At 41.1% G+C, this 22,346-nt stretch overlaps 1 protein-coding gene across 5 annotated transcripts in view; it reads right to left on the bottom strand.

Moving 5' to 3' along the window:
* Nucleotides 1–22,346, bottom strand: part of ARHGAP42 (Rho GTPase activating protein 42) — a 378,378-nt gene that overhangs the window by 313,073 nt on the left and 42,959 nt on the right. For 4 of the 5 annotated variants that reach the window (XM_073337948.1, XM_073337938.1, XM_073337919.1 and 1 more), the window contains exon 2: nt 2,835–2,930. In XM_073337948.1, coding sequence (XP_073194049.1) covers nt 2,835–2,930 — 96 coding nt within the window. Of the gene's footprint in view, nt 1–2,834; nt 2,931–5,892; nt 6,024–22,346 lie in introns of those variants that run through there. The other variant, XM_073337956.1, reaches the window with a different exon arrangement.

The following is a 22,346-nucleotide window of genomic DNA, read 5'->3' as shown; positions in this document are numbered from 1 at the left end:
ATTTTTTAATATAGATAATTCTCAGGCTTAAGCCTACCAGTAAATTTTGCGGATCACACTGTTTAAGAAACATTTCAAAATCAGCAATGCCATATCTATCCCACTGACAAATAGTGACCCATAAACAGAGGCACCAGACTGAAGCAGTTTGAATTGCCTTCCTAACTTTCAGCCCTGTCAGGACTCAAAATATTAATATTTAGCTATCCATCTGCCACCAGAGGATGTAGAGACTCTAAATGTTCAGTTCCGACACAACTCTGAACCAATGGAGGAGCTAATAAAGGGATGGGAGAGTGTGTGTGTGTGTGTGTGTGTGTGGTGTCGTCGACAGCTCCCACGGCAACTTTTAGGTGAACACGTGATACCTCTTGTCATGGAGCTTGGTAGCGGTGGCTCCCTGCTGAGGTTGTTGCGACATGGAACACGGGATCATGTGGTGCTGTGACCCTGTACGCTATATCACAATGACTCTCATTTACACTTGGCCCGACAGCCCACCAATCATGGCAGCCAGGCCAAACCTAAATAGCATTGCAGTCCCCTGTGCCAATTCACAATGCTCGGAGTGTGGAGGTAGGCTGTCCCGCAGGACAGGAGCCACTGCTGTTAGGTGAGTGTAGGGCAGCGCTCTCTCCAGCTCCCCACCCTCATCAGGGTCTCCCTTCCACACCAGACTGAGATTAGACGGTGGGGCAGAGGATGATGATGTGTGAGTGGTCAGTGCCCGGATTGCAAAACCTGGGTCTACCATTGCTCTGAACACAGCCTTTAAGATCAGGTACCTGAACATTTCACACATTCACTCTGGGTCTTTTCCCAAGCCTACTAGATCACTATGAAGAGCTGAACCAATCTGAGATTCTGAAGATAAGGGTTATATAAGGACATGGAAAGATGGTACACTGGGCCTTGATTATGCAGAGTTAATGTTAACTGGGTTTTTTCCATTGACCTGAATGGGAGCAGAATAAAGCTTTTGCTGATGAAATTCTCAGAGCTTACTGAAATAGATTGGCAGTTTGGTATGATCGGTAGAGGGAAGTCAGTCCACTTGCAGTTATGACAACTCTGGCACATAAATAGAACACTTTCTTACCGAACTATAAAGGAAAATACAGATTGCCAGACCAGATGTAAATCTAAGTCCAGTGTTCTACCTCTCACAGTTACCAGTACCAGATGCTTCAGAGCAATATGAAAGAAAATGTCAAGGATGATTAAAATAACTTCCCATAGGGGTAGTTTCTTTCTAAGCCCTAGTGGATGTCTTATGTGTGAAATCAGGATTTTGTTTTAAATATACTTTACACAGAATGTTATAATATAAGTGTCTGTACAAATGTCTAACCTATTTTTGAAACCTCTATCCTCAAAAAATATCTTGCAGCAATGAGCTCCACTGATTAACTATGTGCTATGCAAAAAAAAAAAAAAAGTATTTCCTTATTATTTCATGTCTTCTGCAAGTTTTCTACCTAATTTTTCACTCCTTCACCAAATCATTAATACATATTAGTACAAAACATTGGGGCACTACTCCTGACCTTTTCCCATGCTATAAATTGACCATTGTCCCCATTCTTTGTTTTCTGTCTCTTAGCCAGTTTCTAGTCTATCACAGCTGTTTGTCAGCACTCTGAGTACTTAATAGCCTATTGTGAGGGACTTTGTCAAAGGCATTCTGAAAGTCCAAGTAGATGCCAGCTGGTTCTTCACTATATATAGCTTTACTGACACACAAAGCAGTTAAATTTTCATTAATGCAACCTGCGCCCATTTGAGCAAATTATTATTTACCTTGTAGTGCGGCTACCTGAATCACCATTATTTGAATTGGGTTCTTTTTTGACAACTTCATTAGCATATGAGCTTTCATTCCTAAGCAGGGCTTTGATGCAGTACACTTTAGTGCTTGTGTAATGCTATTTATTTTTGTTTGAGCAAGGAATTGCACCTTGAAAAGAAAAATTTAAGCCATGGTTTCTGATCTTGGGTGTGTCCATCCTAAATTCTATTAGGAAGTAGCTTATAAAACTGTCTGAATCACCCCTTTGGGGCTGAAATTTTTCAAGCCTGATGTCTGCCTGAAGAAATTTTTTATTTATTTTGTTTTAGTTTGAGAAAAATCAATTCAGCATTTATTTTTTTGTCTTTGTATGGAAGGAAAAAAAAAACTCACTGCACATTTTTCCCATTAAAAAAAAAAGATTTTGCCCTTTATCTGAAAGGTCTAGTGCCAAAATGATCGCAGCAAGAAAACTGAAAATGGATAAGGAAGCTTGTTACTAGGGAATAGGGATGCCTTGCAATGGCCCAGTTAAAACTGGTTTTCATTTAGAAGAATTAGCAGGGTTTGAAACAAATCATACTTGACTCAATGGCATTCTAAAGGGGCTGGGCTACATTTTACATGAACACATCACATTCTGATGTATCAAGATAAATGAAGTGTTACAACAGCTTTCCAGGGGTTTTTCTCCTTCATACACAACTAAGCCCTGGTCTACATATAAAATTTGGATGGATGTAACTATGTCACTCAGGGGTGTGAAAAATTCAAACCCCTGAGCAGCACCGTATTTAAGCTGACCTAACCCCTGGTGCAGACAACTCTAGGTCAGTGTCAGCCTAGTTACTGCTGCTCAGAGAGATGTATTAGCTACAATAATGGAAAAACCCCTGTGCCGCTGGAGACTCTGTAGCGGAGACATACCCTAACTGCATGAACTCTGAAAGAGCGTGTTGCTTACACATTTATTGTTATAATTGAATCTTTTTGCATTTTGTAAAAATGGGAATATTATTGCGCTGGAAGTACAGAACACACTTACCAATGTTAATTTCATCATCTGTTTCAGCATCTCCAATACACTCAAACTGAAAATCCTGTAGCGACTGGGAAAATTTTTGCACTGCCATGGATAGATCTATGATAAAGAAAAAGGAAACAAGTCTTACAATTATTCCAATAACTATATCACAGTATATGCAAAGTCTCATATAGTGAGGTTATACTTTGCTTAAAAGATTTCCTTTCTTAATCTCACATAAAATAATCTCACATAAAATAAGAGAATACCATTCAAATCAAACTGCTTGCTATGCCTCAAAAAGTCACTGAAGCAAACTAAATTCCTAAATCCCAGCCATAACAAAGAGAATCGTATTCATACTGATGAATAATCCTCAGTTCTCGTTTTCTTGAAGCAAGAGAAATTAATACATCAACTGAAGCTTCAGTGGTAATAAGTAGTCCTAGTGTATGCAGTGGGGCTACTTGCAAACAAGGACGTCCTACATATACAAGGGTTGCAGGATTGGGCCCATAGGTTACCGTGAGTTTTATTTTAATATACTTCTCCCACAGTTAAAAGTTTTCAATAGGGGCTTAACAGCTATTTTAAAACTAACTAAATATAAACACAATACTGTATACTGTTCTAGAGAGACTTTAAAAAAAAGATATTGAAAAATATATCTTCAATTACTTGCTCATTATGTATGGACTACTTTAGTTGAGTGGCATTTACAGTGACAACACACATCTGCACTTTAAAAAAAGGCTAAGTTAAACTTCACAGCACCAAGATTTGATCTCAGCAGTAAAGAATGTTCCAATACACAGCATTTATAAATATGGAATAACCAGTATGACCAAAATATTCTTCTTTTTTTACAAAAATACATAAAGGTAAATGTAAGAAGAAAAGTGAGAACGCATGTATTAAGAATGATCAGAGTTCTATCAGTCTAGACAAAACATTGTTGAGGACTACCCTCTATAATTCTCATGAGACATTTGTAGCATCAGTTTGGAAGCTAGAAAAATGAAAAGACAACCTGAATTCTGACGTCTGCAATATCTAGACATACATCTTAGTATGGAAAGGGAGGAAAAGAGTTTTACCAAAACCCAAGTTAAGCACTATTTACAATGCATCACTGGAGTATACAAATCTGATTAGAAACTTTGTCCCAATGTCTTGTACTGATAGCATGTTCAGTTCCGTGCAGCCCACCGGAATAAAGGCCTTTACCTGAAGATATTCAAATCTAGAAGATAGATGTATGAAGTTGGGAAATCCAAAAGATGGGGATAGTTTACACTGGTTTTTAGGTTTCAGAGTAACAGCCGTGTTAGTCTGTATTCGCAAAAAGAAAAGGAGTACTTGTGGCACCTTAGAGACTAACCAATTTATTTGAGCATAAGCTTTCGTGAGCTACAGCTCACTTCATCAGATGCATATCGTGGAAATCTGATGAAGTGAGCTGTAGCTCGCGAAAGCTTATGCTCTAATAAATTGGTTAGTCTCTAAGGTGCCACAAGTACTCCTTTTCTTTTTACTGGTTTTTAGCTAACTCTTTTGGGGCAACACAGAAGGTAGTGCATACTTTAAGAAAGACTTAAATGAAGAGAGGGTTTGGGGCATGACAATCTGGAATTGGGGTAAATGCATCAAAACAACAGTGGGAGGGGAGGACACAAAAGAGGAATAAAAAGGGCAAGGGAGAACCTAAGCATTAGTGTTGGTATTTTCCTTTGAATTTCGCTTATGTATTAGTTAATTTTAACGTGCTTCAATGACAAAGAGGATTCCAATATAGCCACTGAAATCAGGGCTTAAATTCCAGACACCTACAAGCCAGGGATCAATAATAAAAAAAAAGATTGAGGATGCCAATCGATGGAAATACTCGCTTTGTCCCAGTTGCTGGAATTCCTACTAAGGTGCTGCCCCAATCCCTGGTCAGTGCCTGGTTCTTTCAGATTGGCCTCTGACTGGTAGGCATCAAATTCATCAGATGCCACCCCCCAACCTCTCATTATTTATTCATTTTTGCTTACAGCTGTGGTGTGCATCAGCCCTAAAGAAAATAAAGGGCCTTTTTAGAAAAGGCAGACATGAATAAATTTTCTTCTATTAGTAAGGAATGAAATATGGTTATCTAATGCACAGTTGTAGAAACAGAAGTTGTCTACACAAGTTATCTTTGTAAATAAGAAAAGTTTTGGGACTGTTCAATCCTCCATTTGTATAAGCTATTTTTCTTATTGCCAGATGGTCGACTCTCCTGGAAGATTTAATTTGGTAGAAGACTTTTTTAAAAAACAAACAAACACAGAAACTCGGAAGTTAGTGACTTTACAAAAGTTCTATTCTATTGAAATATATTAAATATGTATTTTCCCTTGTCTTATGGTTTATTTTAAATATAGAAAATACAATTGCTATGAAGTAAGACACAAGCCAATAAATCCAAATTATTCAGCCATTATTTAAAAAAACATAATTTGGCAAATCATTTTCATTAAGCACTTATACCATTCTGTATCTATATTGCAACTATATATGTTTGTTTTGGATTAACAGTTATTCATTATTTATATGCAGTGTAAAACACTACAGCTTGCACTTTCCTTTGGTGAACAAAAGAAAATTTCCCCGGACATGAAGTCTCATAATTTTATCATTATAAATTCTATTTTCTCTTCTATAACTGACTTTCTCTCCTTCATATCACTCTGGCACTTGTTGCTCCAAAAAAAAGCACATCAGAAGTAGAATTACAGTTATTAAAAAGAGCGGCTCATCCGGTAGTCCCCCAACATGTAGAGCTATCGTGCTGTCTCCATAATGCACTGCATAATAGGTTTTCTATTAAGAACAGAGTTAAGTATACACTTGCGAATGTACTGCAAGCTTACTGAATGTTTCTTGTTCCTAGGTGTATGAAAATCATCTAACGGTAGCAATGTATTATTTTAACAACTTAGAAGCAGTTCTGCTTTGTACATCTGACAGCATCTTGTAAAGTTTATGCAGTAAAACACCTACTTTAGTTTCTTCTTTAAAATCTGCATCTATTACATTAACTTCTGACACTTACTTAATCTTAGGAGTCAATTGTTCTGTAGCCATGAGAAGGATCTATTCAGGTAGTTTATGTAAGAGCAAAGGACAAAAACAGAATTCCTGGGTTCTGCTACTGGCTCTTCCACCAAATTACCATAGGGTAAATCATTGAAGCCCTCCTACAGAATAGCAAAATTGCACTGAGGCATGATGTGAGGCTTAAATAATACTTGTAAAGGACTAAGATTCTACAAAAGTGCAAAGGATTAACCATTACTGTTAATATTCTGTGTCTGTAAATTCCTATGGACAGAGAGAACACATTGTACTGAACGTTTGATTTGGGTATTAGTAACTCAGTGCATAATTTTAGGACCAGCTGTTGATGTGGTGGATGTGCAAGGGAGGAGGAGGGTGCATGGAACTTCCCTCACCTAGTACTCCTCCCAAGAAAGCCTATTCTGCCTCCTAGAGCAGTGGCTCTCAACCTTTCCAGACTATTGTACCCCTTTCAGGATTCAGATTTGTCTTGCGTACCCTAAGTTACACATCACTTCAAAACTACTTGCTTACAAAATCTGACATAAAAATACAAAGGTGTCATAGCACACTATCACTGAAAAATTGCTTCCTTTCTCATTTTTACCATATGATTATAAAATAAATCAACTGGGATGTAAATAATGTACTTACATTTTAGTGTATAGTATATAGAGCAGTGTTAACAAGTCATTGTCTATAAAATTTTAGTTTGTACTGACTTTGCTAGTGCATTTTATGTAGACTTATGTTGTAAAACTAGGCAAATATCTAGATGAGTTGATGTACCCTCTGGAAGGCCTCTGGATACCCCCAGGGGTAAGTGTACCCTTGGTTGAGAACCATTGTCCTAGAGGACAAAAATAACTCCCATTGAAATTACTCGTTTCCCTCAGGGTAGAGAGACTAGAGCTTCAGGTACAAGACAGGCAGTACTGTCCACTTTAAATCCTGATTTAGACTCACTAATTCTTGTTTGGCTAACTGCCTCAGAAGATCAGAATTCAAAATAAAAAAAGATGGCAAAGTGATGGGAAGGAAAGAGAGAATACTTCCAAAAAAAAGAGAGAAAGTCTGAGAAAAGCAATGGCTCCTTCTAAAAAAGGGTGTAAATCCTTTCATCATCCCAGTTCTTAACTTTGCAACCTATGACCACTGTGATGGCCATGGAATAGTGTAATAATCTCAAAAAGAAACTGAGGTGTAATAATTATATCAGTGGTCCTCAGCCAGAGGAACATGTGCCCCTTGGGGTACCCAGAGGTCTTCCACAGGGTACAGTTGACTCATCTAGATATTTCCCTAGTTTTACAACAAGCTACATAAAAAGCACTAGCAAAGTCAGTACAAACTAAAATTTCATAGACAGTGATTTGTTTATACTGCTCTATATAGTATACACTGAAATGTAAGTACAATATTTATATTCAAATTGATTTATTTTATAAATTATATGGTAAAATGAGAAAGTAAGCAATTTTTCAGTAATGGTGTGCTGTGACACTTTTGTATTTTTATGTCTTATTTTGTAAGTTTTATAGTTGAGGTGAAACTTGGGGGTACACAAGACAAATCAGACTCTTGCAAGGGGTACAGTAGTCTGGAAAGGTTGACAGCCACTGCTGTATATGATCTGGTCAGTGAGGTAACATTACTGCATAATTATGGAAGGGATATTAGAATTTCCTCTATGATGGTATTGATTTAACTTAACAAGGGGCTGTGGGAAGTACAAACAGGAAATCAATACAATACATCTAGATAAGGACACCCCAGAACACACTTGAAAGACAAGCTGTTAGCATCAAGGACCCTGTCTCCAACACATTGCAAGACTTGGCTATCGAAGCTTTGAGCCAGGAGAATAAAAGAACAGATTTAAAAATTTTATTAAGATGAGGTTTAAAAAAAAAAGTGAACAGTACAGAGTTTAAGCATAGAAGTTTCTGGTTATCAGGGAATAATTTACAGGTTATCCAGGGGTGTGAAGTTCAGTTTAAGATTGGATGGCGTAAGAAATACATAATCTGCAATATCCCCAATTGGGGGTAAAAGGTTAACGGCTCAAAGTACAGACATTGAGGGTATGCTGTTCATATAATGCTTATGTTCAGGTGTGGAGTATAATGAGTGGATATGATGATGAGGATGGATATATCTTAATTTGGTGAGATTTAACATTCAGCGAGTTTATGGTTCCAATTCATATGGTCCAACGGAAAAAGTCTCTCGGTCCCTTTCTCATAGTCGATGAACGATGTCGCTCTGGCTCATGCCTCCTGGTACTGTCAGTGGCGGGTGATGTGTTCGGTGTAGATGTCCCTGGACCATCAGATGGTGTCCGAGACCATTAGGCGCTGCATACTAAACAGTTATAAAGACTTTCTCAGGCAGGAGAAGATGGCCACTTGTCAAAAGATTAGGGTGACCAGACAGCAAGTGTGAAAAATCAGGACAGGGGGTGGGGGGTAATAGCAGCCTATATAAGAAAAAGACCCAAAAATCGGAACTGTCCCTATAAAATCAGGACATCTGGTCACCCTACAAAAGATGTACAGGGAGAAAGGCTGAGAGAGCCTAAAGAAGTCAGGCTTCCCCCGATCCAGAAAATAAGCCTCAGGGGAAAGCTAGATAACATCTTAAATAATAACAGAATGTAAGTGTAAGTGCTTTTTTATAGCTAAATAATATTTTGCTTGAAGGTTATTTGGTCTCTTCTTATCACTGCCATTGCTCCCAGAGGGAACAGAACTGCAGGGTCTGAGCCTAAAGCAGACCTGCTGAAGCAATCACAGTGAGTACCAGGGGACTACTATCCAGTCAGAGTGGGGGGGAAAAAATCACGTGATTCCATCCCAAGAGTGGTAATGGCCTGAGGCTTGAGAGGAGGTTTATTCAATGAGACCAGGAGGGTCAGAGGTACAGTTAGCCCACTAATTGTGACAACCACTAATGTTTAAAAACAACAGAACAGTCTAGGCAATGTATTAATTGATTGGGATTCTGAGAGGAAGAAGATAAAGAAACTGGAGTAGATGATAGGTACTAAGAGAAACAATTCCCTGCCTGAGTTTTGGCTTTAGACAGTGATTTTACTGAATGAAGAGGTTTCATTGCGAGTACACATTGCAATTGCTAGATTGTAAGGCACAGAATAATTTGATTAATACATCCACGTCTCAATATATTTCAAAATCAAGGATAACTTAGAACAGGAAAATGTATCCATGCTTGCCTGAAAATGTCCTTTTAAAAAAAAACAAAACCAAAAAAACAACAAGGTCCACAGATCCACTACAACGGTACTCTAACTTGGTTTTGCAGCTCAGGGACAGAAACAGACCTACCATTCACTAGCAGGAGGGAAATGTCCTACCTCCTGAAAGTTCCTTCCAGCTGAGATAATTTCCAGTGCCAGGCGAACTTAAATCTTCTTTCTTAAATTACAGATTGTATTAAATATACTTTGAGGAAAAAGTACAATTTCTCCTAGGGAAGGGCAGGGCACATTCCACCTAATGACAACAAACCCTAATCTATGGGTGTCAATTTCCATCACTATTCTGGATGACCCATTTGTATCCAGGATCTCTTGGTCTTGTTACTCAAACAAAAGAAATTTTTCAGGTGAACAAAGATGGCATGAAAAACAGGAAAATATATGGTCCCTTACAATGGGATTTTCATAGCACTGTGGCTCCAGGGCATGAAGCATGATCATCCTTGTCATAAATATAAAGGGAAGGGTAAACCCCTTTGAAATCCCTCCTGGCCAGGGGAAAGCTCCTCTCACCTGTAAAGGGTTAAGAAGCTAAAGGTAACCTCGCTGGCACCTGACCAAAATGACCAATGAGGAGACAAGATACTTTCAAAAGCTGGGAGGAGGGAGAGAAACAAAGGGTCTGGGTCTGTCTATATGCTGGTCTTTGTCGGGCATAGACCAGGAATGGAGTCTTAGAACTTTTAGTAAGTAATCAAGCTAGGTATGTGTTAGATTATGATTTCTTTAAATGGCTGAGAAAAGAATTGTGCTGAATAGAATAACTATTTCTGTCTGTGTATCTTTTTTGTAACTTAAGGTTTTGCCTAGAGGGGTTCTCTATGTTTTTGAATCTAATTACCCTGTAAGATATCTACCATCCTGATTTTACAGGGGGGATTTCTTTATTTCTATTTACTTCTATTTTTATTAAAAGTCTTCTTGTAAGAAAACTGAATGCTTTTTCATTGTTCTCAGATCCAAGGGTTTGGGTCTGTGGTCACCTATGCAAATTGGTGAGGCTTTTTATCCAACATTTCCCAGGAAAGGGGGGGTGCAAGTGTTGGGAGGATTGTTCATTGTTCTTAAGATCCAAGGGTCTGGGTCTGTAGTCACCTAGGCAAATTGGTGAGGCTTTTTACCAAACCTTGTCCAGGAAGTGGGGTGCAAGGTTTTGGGAAGTATTTTGGGGGGAAGGACGCGTCCAAACAGCTCTTCCCCAGTAACCAGTATTAGTTTGGTGGTGGTAGCGGCCAGTCCAAGGACAACGGGTGGAATATTTTGTACCTTGGGGAAGTTTTGACCTAAGCTGGTAAAGAGAAGCTTAGGAGGTTTTTCATGCAGGTCCCCACATCTGTACCCTAGAGTTCAGAGTGGGGGAGGAACCTTGACAATCCTTTAAATGTGAACATCACATGGAGCTAAATTGTATATAAGTATTCCCCCCATTTTTCCCTTGACATTAAGGCATGGAGAAGACTTCTGCCAAACGAAATAAAAAAAAAAAAGGAAAGGACATTGGCTGAGACTGAATGAAATAGAAGCACAATACTGGTCTCGTCACAGAAAGCTCACAATTTCTAATTTAAATAACCGCTCATCTGACTGGAGACTGTAGCCATAAGGAGACCTACTCTAATGGATCAGAAGCATACTGATGCCCTTTACAGTGGTTCAATCTGAATAGTACCGCCAAGGTCAGAGTGAGATTCCAAAGTCATGTTCTATGGTGCTGAAATAAGATCAGTCCTTAAAGAAAATTGTAATGCTAGATTTATACAAAACTCCCTTGTCTCGAAGGTGCTCAGAACATTATACTACAGAGAGTTGACCTTTTTGCTTGGACATTCCTACACATACAGAATAAAGCCCTCCTGGAGAAACTTAAGGTTAAGTTTCGCTGGTTTAACATGGGAGTTAAAGTATGGACTTTGGACCAGCCAATAGAAAAAATTTTATTTGCTAACTTCTGTTTTTGGGTACATTGAACTTCATCCAATTATTCGTTTTAAACTTTTCTGGTCCCAGTTGGAGTGCAGGCCTGCAATAGCAGACCTCCTCTGTGCAAGAAAGGCATCCAAATACCCAGTTGTAGATTAATCAGGCTTGAGAGCCAAAGCCTCTTCAGCCAGAAGGACATCAACAGTATCATTGCCACTTTCACACCTATCATTTATACTGTCCTGGGGAAGCAGTGGAAGAGGTGGGAAGACACATAGCAGGGGCCTTGCCCTTGCTCATTCACCACCTCACATTCTGGGTCCTGACAAGTACTGAGGTCACAGGGCAGGTTATTTACTGTTTCCGGATGCAAAGAGGCTGATAACGAGCCACCAAACTGACTTACGATAGGGGAGATTTTTTGGGGTGAAGGAGCCACTCTGCTAATATACAAATCCTACCACGTGAGTCCTGGTGTTCCTCTCCCCTTATGGTATGTCTACACGGCATTTTGGAGCCTGCGGGAGGAAACTTGCTGGTCCGAATCAACAGACTCAGGTTAGCTGGGTTTGTGCTAATGCTCTAAAAATAGCTGTGTAAACGTTGCCTTGAAGTTGTGGCTCAGTCTAGCGCTAGGCTCTGAAGCTTGGGGGGAGGGGGAGTTTGGGGTTCAGAGCTCAAGGTCATGCCCAATCTGAAACATAAAGTGCTATCTACTTTGCTATTTCAAGAGTGCTAGCACAAGCCTGGCTAACCTGAGTCTGTCAACCCAGGCTAGGAGGTTCACTATGAAGGGCTCCAAAAATCTGTGTATTAATACCCTGCGTGGATAGTGCACCTAGGACAGGAGAATTTTTCTCTGGGGTAGGGCTGATCATGTTCTTTCCAGTTATTATACAAAACCTATCAGACACAGTGACTGCCACAACCTAGGATGGTCCATTATGCATGGAAGAAGCAATGCTTCAGGACCTCAATGAATCATTGTATTTCAGCTGCAGGATACTGGGCTTTCCTTTTGGTACCGGTTATGTTTGGACCCAGCAGAGAAGGAGATAGAGACAAAGCTGTCTGCAGTGCTCGCTTTATTGTTCAGGCAGCAAAAGCTGAAACTAACAGGAAAGTGAGGCTTTCCACTGTGAAGTGGAGAGTGCTCAAACATTTAAAGGGACAGGACATCACAGTACCCACTTCTTGAACTAGACCAGAAAGATCCCTTTGGGGGGGGGGGGAGAGGGAGAAACAACCCAAAACCCCCCAAAAAACAACCCACCCACATTCTCTGCATTCAGGAGTTGTGGGAATGGATACTATACAATTGGAGCTAGACTTGCCAAGAGTTGAGATGCAGAGGGAATATCTAGATTTACTGATAGGTGCCTGTGAGGATGTGACCAGCAGGGAGCGGGGAGTGTTGACCTGGGAATGTGCCCTGGGGATGGGAGACCTGAGAGCCTGTCACCTGAGCCGGGAGGGGGAGGTAACACCTCTGCCCAGGAATGTGGACGGAGAGTGCAGCAGGGAACCTGCTGGGTGGGTTTAGTTTCAGTTTGGGGCTGGGTGGAGGAACACAGGGAACCCCAGGGCTGGGGTCTAAGCTCCCTGCTCCCCCAGAAGGACATGATTGAGGGGTCCTGGTGTAATTTACGAATTTACATAGATGCTTCAGACAGGGCCTTGCATTGCTTGTCTCTTACTGTCTGGGGCTAGAAATAGGAGAAGAAGTGGGTTATAATCCTCTGACCTGAAGTCGATGATGTTGTGTCCTTTCCATGGGCTGCTAAGGGTATGTCTACACTTAAACTGCTACAGCGCTTCAGCGTAGACACTCACTTCAGTGATGGGAGGGATTCTCCCATCTCTGTAGTTAATCTACCTGCCCAAGAGACAGTAGCTAGGTCAACAGAAGAATTCTTCTGTTGGCTACATCAGTGGTTAGCTCAGCATAGCTACATGTCTCAGGGGGGTGGATTTTTCATGTAAATTCACAGTGTAGACCAGCCCTGAGATTGGGAATGGGACAAGGTGGTTCCCTCTGGACAAATGTCCATTCACCTCATTTGATCAATGGTACAGGAAGCTCTTTTTGCTCCCAAATTGAAAGAGCCTGGCACCAGTCAGGGATCTAACTCCAGAGAAGGCTGGATGGGAGACCTGTAGATAGCTCCGAAGTATCACAGAATCATAGAATATCAGGACTGGAAGGAACCTCAGGAGGTCATCTAGTCCAACCCCCTGCTCAAAGCAGGACCAATCCTCAACTAAATCATCCCAGTCAGGGCTTTGTCAAGCCTGACCTTAAAAACCTCTAAGGAAGGAGATTCTACCACCTCCCTAGGTAACGCATTCAGTGCTTAACCACCCTCCTAGTGAAAAAGTGTTTCCTAATATCCAAACTAAACCTCCCCCACTGCAACTTGAGACCATTACTCCTTGTTCTGCCATCTGCTACCACTGAGAACAGTCTAGATCCATCCTCTTTGGAACCCGCTTTCAGGTAGTTGAAAGCAGCTATCAACCCCCCCTCCCCCCCATTCTACTCTTCTGCAGACTAAACAATCCCAGTTCCCTCAGCATCTCCTCATAACTCATGTGTTCCAGTCCCCTAATCATTTTTGTTGCCCTTCGCTGGACTCTCTCCAATTTATCCACATCCTTCTTGAAGTGTGGGGCCCAAAACTGGACACAGTATTCCAGATGAGGCCTCACCAATGTCGAATAGAGGGGAATGATCACGTCCCACGATCTGCTGGCAATGCTCCTACTTATACACCCCAAAATGCCTTTGGCCTTCTTGGCAACAAGGGCACACTGTTGACTCATATCCAGCTTCTCGTCCACTGTAACCTCTAGGTCCTTTTCTGCAGAACTGCTGCTGAGCCATTTGGTCCCTAGTCTGTAGCAGTGCATGGGATTCTTCTGTCCTAAGTGCAGGACTCTGCACTTGTCCTTGTTGAACTTCATCAGATTTCTTTTGGCCCAATCCTCTAATTTGTCTAGGGCCCTCTGTATCTTATCCCTTCCTTCCAGCGTATCTACCACCTCCCAGATTAGTGTCGTCTGCAAACTTGCTGAGGGTGCGATCCACGCCAACTTCCAGATCATTAATGAAGATATTGAACAAAACTGGCCACAGGACCAAATCTTGGAGCACTCTGCTTGATACCAGCTGCCAACTAGACATGGAGCCATTGATCACTACCCATTGAGCCCAATGATCTAGCCAGCTTTCTATCCACCTTATAGTCCATTTATCCAGCCCATACTTCTTTAGCTTGCTGGCAAGAATACTGTGGGACACAGAGTCAAAAGTTTTGCTAAAGTCAAGGAATAACATGTCCACTGCTTTCCCCTCATCCACAGAGCCAGTTATGTCATCATAGAAGGTAATTAGGTTAGTCAGGCATGACTTGCCCTTGGTGAATCCATGCTGACTGTTCCTGATCACTTTCCTCTCATGCAAGTGCTTCAAAATTGATTCCTTGAGGACCTGCTCCCTAATTTTTCCAGGGACTGAGGTGAGGCTGACTGGCCTGTAGTTCCCCGGATCCTCTGCCTTCCTTTTGGCTTGCCCTTTTGCCTTCACTTTCCTCATGGAGATTTGGGGGAGGAGGAAGGGGTTCTGGCTCACCTGAGAACAAGTTCTTTTCCAATACGACCTGGCTCCTTTCCTGCCAGGTGTAGAGGTGCTGAGGCAACTCTGGCCAGCCTGACCTGCCAAGACTATGCCAACCATTTATAATTATGGAATGAAAACTTTATCCTGAAGTGCTATATTTTCCCCTATTCTTTCTGTCCCACTTGACATCAAGTTGCCTACAATAGCTCACTATGAGTTACAATAAAGAACACAAAATAAGAATAAATAAAGAATACAAAAGACTACAAGATGAGTGAGGTGCTCTAGGTAAGTAAATGATGTAGTTTTTAGGAGTGAGTAAGTTTGAGGATGCCACAGTACAGGGGACAGTATGAAAACGGTTGACTAGTTTTTCTCCTTGATACTTCTCTCACTGACAGATATTCAGGGCACTAAAGAACCACTTCCTATGTTAGCATTTGAAGAGGAGGGGGCCTTCTGATCCCAAATGCCTTTGCAAAAGGGCTAGGAATGTCAAAGATTTCACTCATTAGAAGAGGTGATATTTGGAGTGTCAGGTCCAGCACAACCCTTCAGGATAAGGATTAAGCTCTAGAAGAGAGACAGCATCCAGGAAGCCTGACAAGCTTCCAGAGGTTAGTAGGCACAGGGTCTTTTCTACTGGACTGACCTTTGGAAGAACAAAGAAAGCCAAGGCTATCTAAATGGGAGTCAGACTGGTTCTAACACTCCACAGTTGATGCATGTGTAATGTAGCCACATGCACACAGCGACAATCTACAAGAATCGATCCCCAGTACACATGGTACCAAAGGTAAAAGCCCCTACCCACTTGATCTAAAGGAGGAACTCCATTAGCTGACAGTAATAGACCTTTCTTCTGATGGCAATCAGTCACCACACTGGCTTCACGTATTACACAGGGCCCAGAATAAAGGGAAACTGACCCTGAAACCTAGTCACAAGATGCATGGATTAAGCCGCAATGAGCACTGCAGAGGCCGATAAAGGTGAACTGGACTACTAAAAAAGGAAGCTCTGGCTGAAACTGCCTGGGACAGGCAGACAACACAAGGGACCACTGAGGGGGCGGCAGGAAAGGAAAGAGGAAGAATTTCACAAGCATAGCTGCAGATGTGGAACAAAATTTCTAGTGTACTTAGTAACACTTGGATCATTATTGCATTACACTTGTCTTCTATTTTACGATACTCTACTCACCGCTCCCCCAACACACACACACACACAAACAAACACTGTTTTAATTAAGACAAATCAAACTGGTGACTTAAATTGAAGTTAATTACTACCGGACATTCTGGGGGAAACACACCTCTTGCCTTAAGGGACACGGAAGCTGAGCATCGGTAACAACTTAAGCCCCTGATTAAAAGGGCAGATGGGGCCAATCCCCTATCGCTGCTGCTACCATCATCTTCAATCAGCTGAAGTTGGGGAAAGTCCAAAGACCAAGAGGGGTGCAAACAGTTATATCTGCTATTTCATACTTTTGTCATTGATTCTCCATGCACCCTCTCCCTAGTGAGCCCATGTACTGTGGTTCAGTGCTCGATGAGCTGCCAATGTCCCATTCAGCTGCGTATTCACTCATGTACAATTAATCTTGGGCAGCTCCAAACCCCAGTTTTCCAACCACAAGACTAGAGCGAGAAGCCTCCCTAAGTGCACAAAAAAAAGGTAGCTGGAACTGGCTAATATAGTATCAGCCTAAAGATAAAGTGGCGCACAAACCCTAAAATTCAGGGAACTATTTGTCTACTTCAGAGCCATCTATTGTTTTGCCCTCTGAGAACTTCATATGGTATCACAGATTTTTAAAAATTCTATTAAAAATAAGTTACCCCTTGGCCTACTATAATCAAGGTTCAGCCCACAGACAACTTAATGGCCAAGTTATACAAAACCACGAGAAAGGACATTTATAATGGAAATGCTGTTGTGACTGTAAAACAGCAGCTACAGGGGGGTGCCACTATAGCATTTGTACTATACAAAAAGCAAGGAGCAGAGAAGCATTTTAAAAGATATACCCCTAAGTGATGGCTTTCAGTATTATAAATCCAAATCTTGAGAATACAACTTCTCTGAGAAAATAATCATATGAGGTAAAAGGCCTTAAATTAAATACTGTACGCTGTCCCACATATTTTTCTTTAAAGATAAACTGAGAATTAACTTGACTTCATTATTTTATATCAAAAGAACCGCAAAACAGGCAAATATATCCATAGCCCTTAATATGCTGTAGCAACATATGCTGTCTCTTTGAGAAGCGCTGAACTTCAACAGCTGCTGTGTTTGGTACAGTCAATTTGATTAAAAGTAGAACATATCAGTGAGACGACTTTTTCCACATCATAGATTGTACACACAGCAGCTGGCAATATGATTATGCTTAGGAAGCATGAAAGATTAAACAGTAATAATACAAGAAAGTACCTAGAAAAATTATATCTGACATTTCTGTTCCTATCTTTTGGAGCTTCCCATTAAAAAATCGAGTTTCACAGAGGTTGACATCGATTCAGGAAACCAGCAAAAGTTGTTGTTTTCTTCCCACCATTTCATGTAAAATTCTCCTTTTTCTACTCTGCTTCTTACTTCCCTCTCCTGTCATATTTATGCACGCATGTGCCTTTGATGCTCAGGGCTTCTTCTAATATCGTCACATCATAGAAGACGGGTCCTAATGACAGCAAGTAGGCCCACCCAAGGAAGTCTTTAAAGGTTTTACAATCCCTCAACATAGTATAAAAGAGGATAACATCGAGTGTGTGAATATTGCCAATCATATATCATAGGGAGAGAGAACCCTTCCCCTTAAATGGTACGTAAAAACAGCCCTGTGTTTTGCCAGTGGAACAGGTACCCACCTGATGATTTACAGATGTCCAGAGTAGTTAATCACCTTTTATCAGTTTGAAAAACTTGTCCTGAGGCTACTTAGGGAGTGAGTGTTTTTGAACATAAAGAACCTGGCAGAAGGCAGCCAGCAGGTTAATGTGCACTTTCAACCCAAAGAAAAACTTGCATAATATAGTTACGCAAGTTGCTTATCCTGATAAGGAAGCCAAACCCAGTTTTTAATTGTTTCCACAGCTCAGGTCTTTTCTACTGAGTATGGCCCTTAGAATATAAATTAAGCCATGCCATCTGATAAAGCATGGTCTTCTATGTCATATCTATTTTTAGAAGCACATTGTATGTTTTATTGATTTTAGACATTTGTTATTCTACTTTTTTCCAACTGATTTACTTTCCAGGATCAAATTAACTTTAATGGTCATTCCAAATGAAATGTATCTTTCCTTCTTATTTTAACTATCATCTTCAAAGTTCTGAAGTAGTAATTCATTCTCTATAAAAACAGGGATCTGGCAAGCTGGTACAGAAAAGAGGCTGCTTGCACGGACAGATGGAACTAGTTCTGGCTGCTTGCCTACCACCTCCAAAAGAAGACACGGCACGACAGGAAGGACTGCACTGAGACACAGGGTTAAGTGTACATTGCCAAGGATTTAAGGGCACAAGGATCATTAGTCTATTCTGACACAGCCTTTTGTTGTCGTCTTCAATGAACTCTTTATCCCACTTATTTGCTAGATTAATCATGCTACTGGCCTTTGCCAACTTGCAACCAATGGAACAAGAATGTACAATATGAAAAGAATACAACTCTTTTCCATGTTGCAGCTCAATATTTTTCTCTTCAACATTTCAGGAAACTAATCTCTGCTTCGTAATTGAAAGGGAGAGCACATCGCAGCAGACGCTAAAAAACTGCACTTCATACATTATATTATTTTTGGGCCGAATATAGCTTTAAAGCTGCTTGCAATTATTTATGAACACTTTCATGAGAACTTTTCACTATTTTTAAAGTCACTTTAGTAAGCATGTACAAATCCTCCTGCTCAAACCTTAACAGTATGATTGAACAGTACCTAGAAAAATTATATCTGACATTTCTGTTCCTATCTTTTGGAGCTTCCCATTAAAAAATCGAGTTTCACAGAGGTTGACATCGATTCAGGAAACCAGCAAAAGTTGTTGTTTTCTTCCCACCATTTCATGTAAAATTCTCCTTTTTCTACTCTGCTTCTTACTTCCCTCTCCTGTCATATTTATGCACGCATGTGCCTTTGATGCTCAGGGCTTCTTCTAATATCGTCACATCATAGAAGACGGGTCCTAATGACAGCAAGTAGGCCCACCCAAGGAAGTCTTTAAAGGTTTTACAATCCCTCAACATAGTATAAAAGAGGATAACATCGAGTGTGTGAATATTGCCAATCATATATCATAGGGAGAGAGAACCCTTCCCCTTAAATGGTATGTAAAAACAGCCCTGTGTTTTGCCAGTGGAACAGGTACCCACCTGGTGATTTACAGATGTCCAGAGTTTAAAAAAAAAAAAAACCCTCACAAAGATATCCAATTTGCAATTCCTTATTTTTATTATTTTCAAGTGTGTCCCCCCCCCTCATTATATTAGAGTCATTTTAATTTTAAATATTTTGGATATTCTCAGTGGTTAAATAATGGACGCCAAGTAGTCTTGTGGAAGACAACTGAGGCAAGTCTCAGGATATCTAATGGGAGGAGATTTTTAGTGACTGCAAGTCTCATTGAACTATACCACCATTTTAACCACACCTCCCAAGAGTTTGGCTGTTTTAAATGTATGGTATAATACAGGGAGAGGTTAAAAAACTACAATTCCCCATCTCTCTTCTCTTTTAATGCTTTAACCTCTTCTCCACTTTACGTTTTGCCCATCTACTCTTCTAATTCTGCCAATAACATATTTTTGCATGTCTAGGAAAATTAGTTTAGAATGTAGAAAAGGGAAATCACATTCAAAGGTTAGCCCACTGTGACTCTGACCAGCATGAGAATAAATGTACTAAAAAAAAAAAAAACTTTAAAAGTCAAAATGTTTGCCAAAATTAATCCCATAATATAAACTGTAACTCTGATCTTTCGGGTATCAACACACTCCATACTAACACTGCTTATCTGAAGCTTTTGTTTGGCAACCAATTGTGAAGGGTTCCATCTGTATTAAGTGCTGCAGCTCTGTATGTTTGTAGAGCCTCCCACACTCTCTGCTGAATTTTATTTCTCATTATCTTATTGCTACAAAGAAAAAGTCCTTTCTTCGCAAGATTTTAGGTGTCTGCATAAAAACAGGAGTTTCTGCATTTAATTAGAAAGCAAATAGGCTATGCCAGGAATGATTAGATCACTGTCTACTCAGATCACTTGCAACTCACAAACAACCCCATAACATTAAGGTGACAAAACAAACCTGTACAAGTGAATAAGTGCAAAGTCCCAAAAAAAGGGAGAATATCCTTCCATACCAACTTCAACTATCTGGCAATTTTCCATCATGACTGAGACTTCCAGGATACACACGAAATTACATTTTATTCTTTAACTGTAAACCCTGTCTCTCGTGTACATAACTACTTTCATAATATTAGAATGAAAAGAGTTTTATTGGGTTTTTTTAAATAAAATTAATAGTTCTACACCACATAAACCTACTTAGGGTTTCCAACATTCTAATTGCAGAAAACTGAACACCCTTGCCCCGCCCCTTCCCCAAGGCCCCACTCTGCCCTGCCTTCACTGGGCTGCGGCGGGGGTTGGGGTGCGGGAGGAGGTGAGGGTTCCAGCTGGAGGTGCGAGCTCTGGGGTGGGGCCAGGGATGAGAGGTTTGGAGTTCAGAAGAGGGCTCTGGGCTAGAGCTGAGGGGTTCAGAGTGCAGGAAGGGGCTCAGGAATTGGGCAGGGGTGTGGGAGTGGGTAAAGGGTGCAGGCTCCTGGAGGGGGTTCCCGAGATTGGGCAAGGGGTTGGGGCACAGGCTTCAGCGGTGCTGACCTCAGACAGCTTGTGGGAAGCAGTGGCATATCCTTCTGGCTCCTAGATGGAGGAGCAGCCAGGGGGCTCCACGTGCTGCCCCCACCCACAGGCACCGCCCCTGCAGCTCCCATTGGCCCTGGTTCCTGGCCAATGGGAGCTGCAGAGCCAGCACTCAGAGTTGCGCCTGTGGGTGGGGGCAGCGTGTGGAGCCCTCCCAGCCACCCCTTCACCTAGGAGCCAGAGGGACACACTGGCCACTTGCCAGGAGCCACGCATAGCTAGACACAGGGCCTGCCTGCCCCATTGCAGGCAACCAGACTTTTAGCAGCCCGGTCAGCTATGCTGACCAAAACCACCAGGGACCCTTTTCAATCGGATGTTCCGATTGAAAACCAGAAGCCTGGCAACCCTAAGCCTGCTAGATGCTCCCCGTTTTCATTCAGTGATTCAGGGGGAAAAAATCTGCTCCCACATCCACATGATGATTTCCATTCCAATATTGATAGAACAACAATGGAGATTAAAGAGGGAAAAGACCTATTATATTTCCAAGAGCATTTCCATGCAAATACATTTGTACATTGCAAATACAAATGTACATGAGTACATTTCCTAGTTCCCTGGTATTTTTAGAAGTCTCAGAACAGCACTTTCCCCGATTCCCTGGATAAGATTACTTACAGCTCCACACTAAATAATTCCTCTCTCTCTCTCTTCAGTGTTATCCATTGAAATATCTGAACCTTTCCGTAACCCCTTAGCAAGTGCTTACCCAAGTTAGAGATTTATATCACAATTTCTTCTCACAAGCCAAACCCTCTAATCTTTTTGTTGCCCTTCTCTGTAGCGTCCAATTTGCCAGTATCTTTCTAGTAATTTAGTGCTCAGGACGGAATGCAATATTCTACTTCGGGTAGCACTAGAGAGACTATTACTACTTGCCCCATTCCTTGAAGTCTTGGAGTATTAATACCCAAACTTCATTGGTCTTGGGTGTACAACAGTAACTCTCCCCCTGTGTGTGTGTGTGTGCATTAGGGTAACCATCAGCTATGTCATATCATATTATTTATTAATTAATTTGATGTATTATACATGTTCTCTAAAACCTTAGATAAAAGTGTGCAGCATCTGTCTGTATTCTGTACCACTATAGTGCATGCCAAACAACACTGATCAATATCTTAAGGTATGAGTAATTATATGGAAAACTGCTTAACGCACATGACACCACTGATGTGTGTGACACGGCAGCTCTTTCTGCAAAAAACTGCCAAACTTCTTAATTTATAAATTTATAAATTATTTAAAAAGCATAAGCAGTTAAAATCAGGACATATGGAAAAGGAAGATTAATAAAGACTCTCCCTGCCCTTCCCTCCTCCCCCTTTTAGTCTTCTACCTGCTCTTGCCCTCCCCTAGAATCTTTTTCCTCATCCCAAGGATGTCTTCTCCCCTGAACATTGTCCCTCCCCTCGCTGTCATGCCCTCTGTGCTTCCTCTACTGCCCCCCAGATTCCCCTCCTTTCTTTGAAACCTGGCATGTCAGGCATCCTGCTACCACCTTTCAGACTATGCTGTTGTAGAGTGGTCTAGGAAGCACTACAATGGGGTGAGGGGAGAGAGAGAAATTGAGAATCTAAAACCAGAGGTAGCCAGTGGTTGAAACAGCCAAGAGAAAATCTGTGCATCTTATTTCCTGTCTAGGAACCTGGGAGTTTCCAGAAAAACATGAAAATGCCTATGTTTTTTCAGT

The sequence above is a fragment of the Lepidochelys kempii genome, chromosome 1, assembly GCF_965140265.1.
Source record: "Lepidochelys kempii isolate rLepKem1 chromosome 1, rLepKem1.hap2, whole genome shotgun sequence".
NCBI classification, from domain to species: Eukaryota; Metazoa; Chordata; order Testudines; family Cheloniidae; genus Lepidochelys; species Lepidochelys kempii.
The sequence above is the reverse complement of the archived record's forward strand: the minus strand, read 5'-3'. Positions and strand labels throughout refer to the sequence as shown.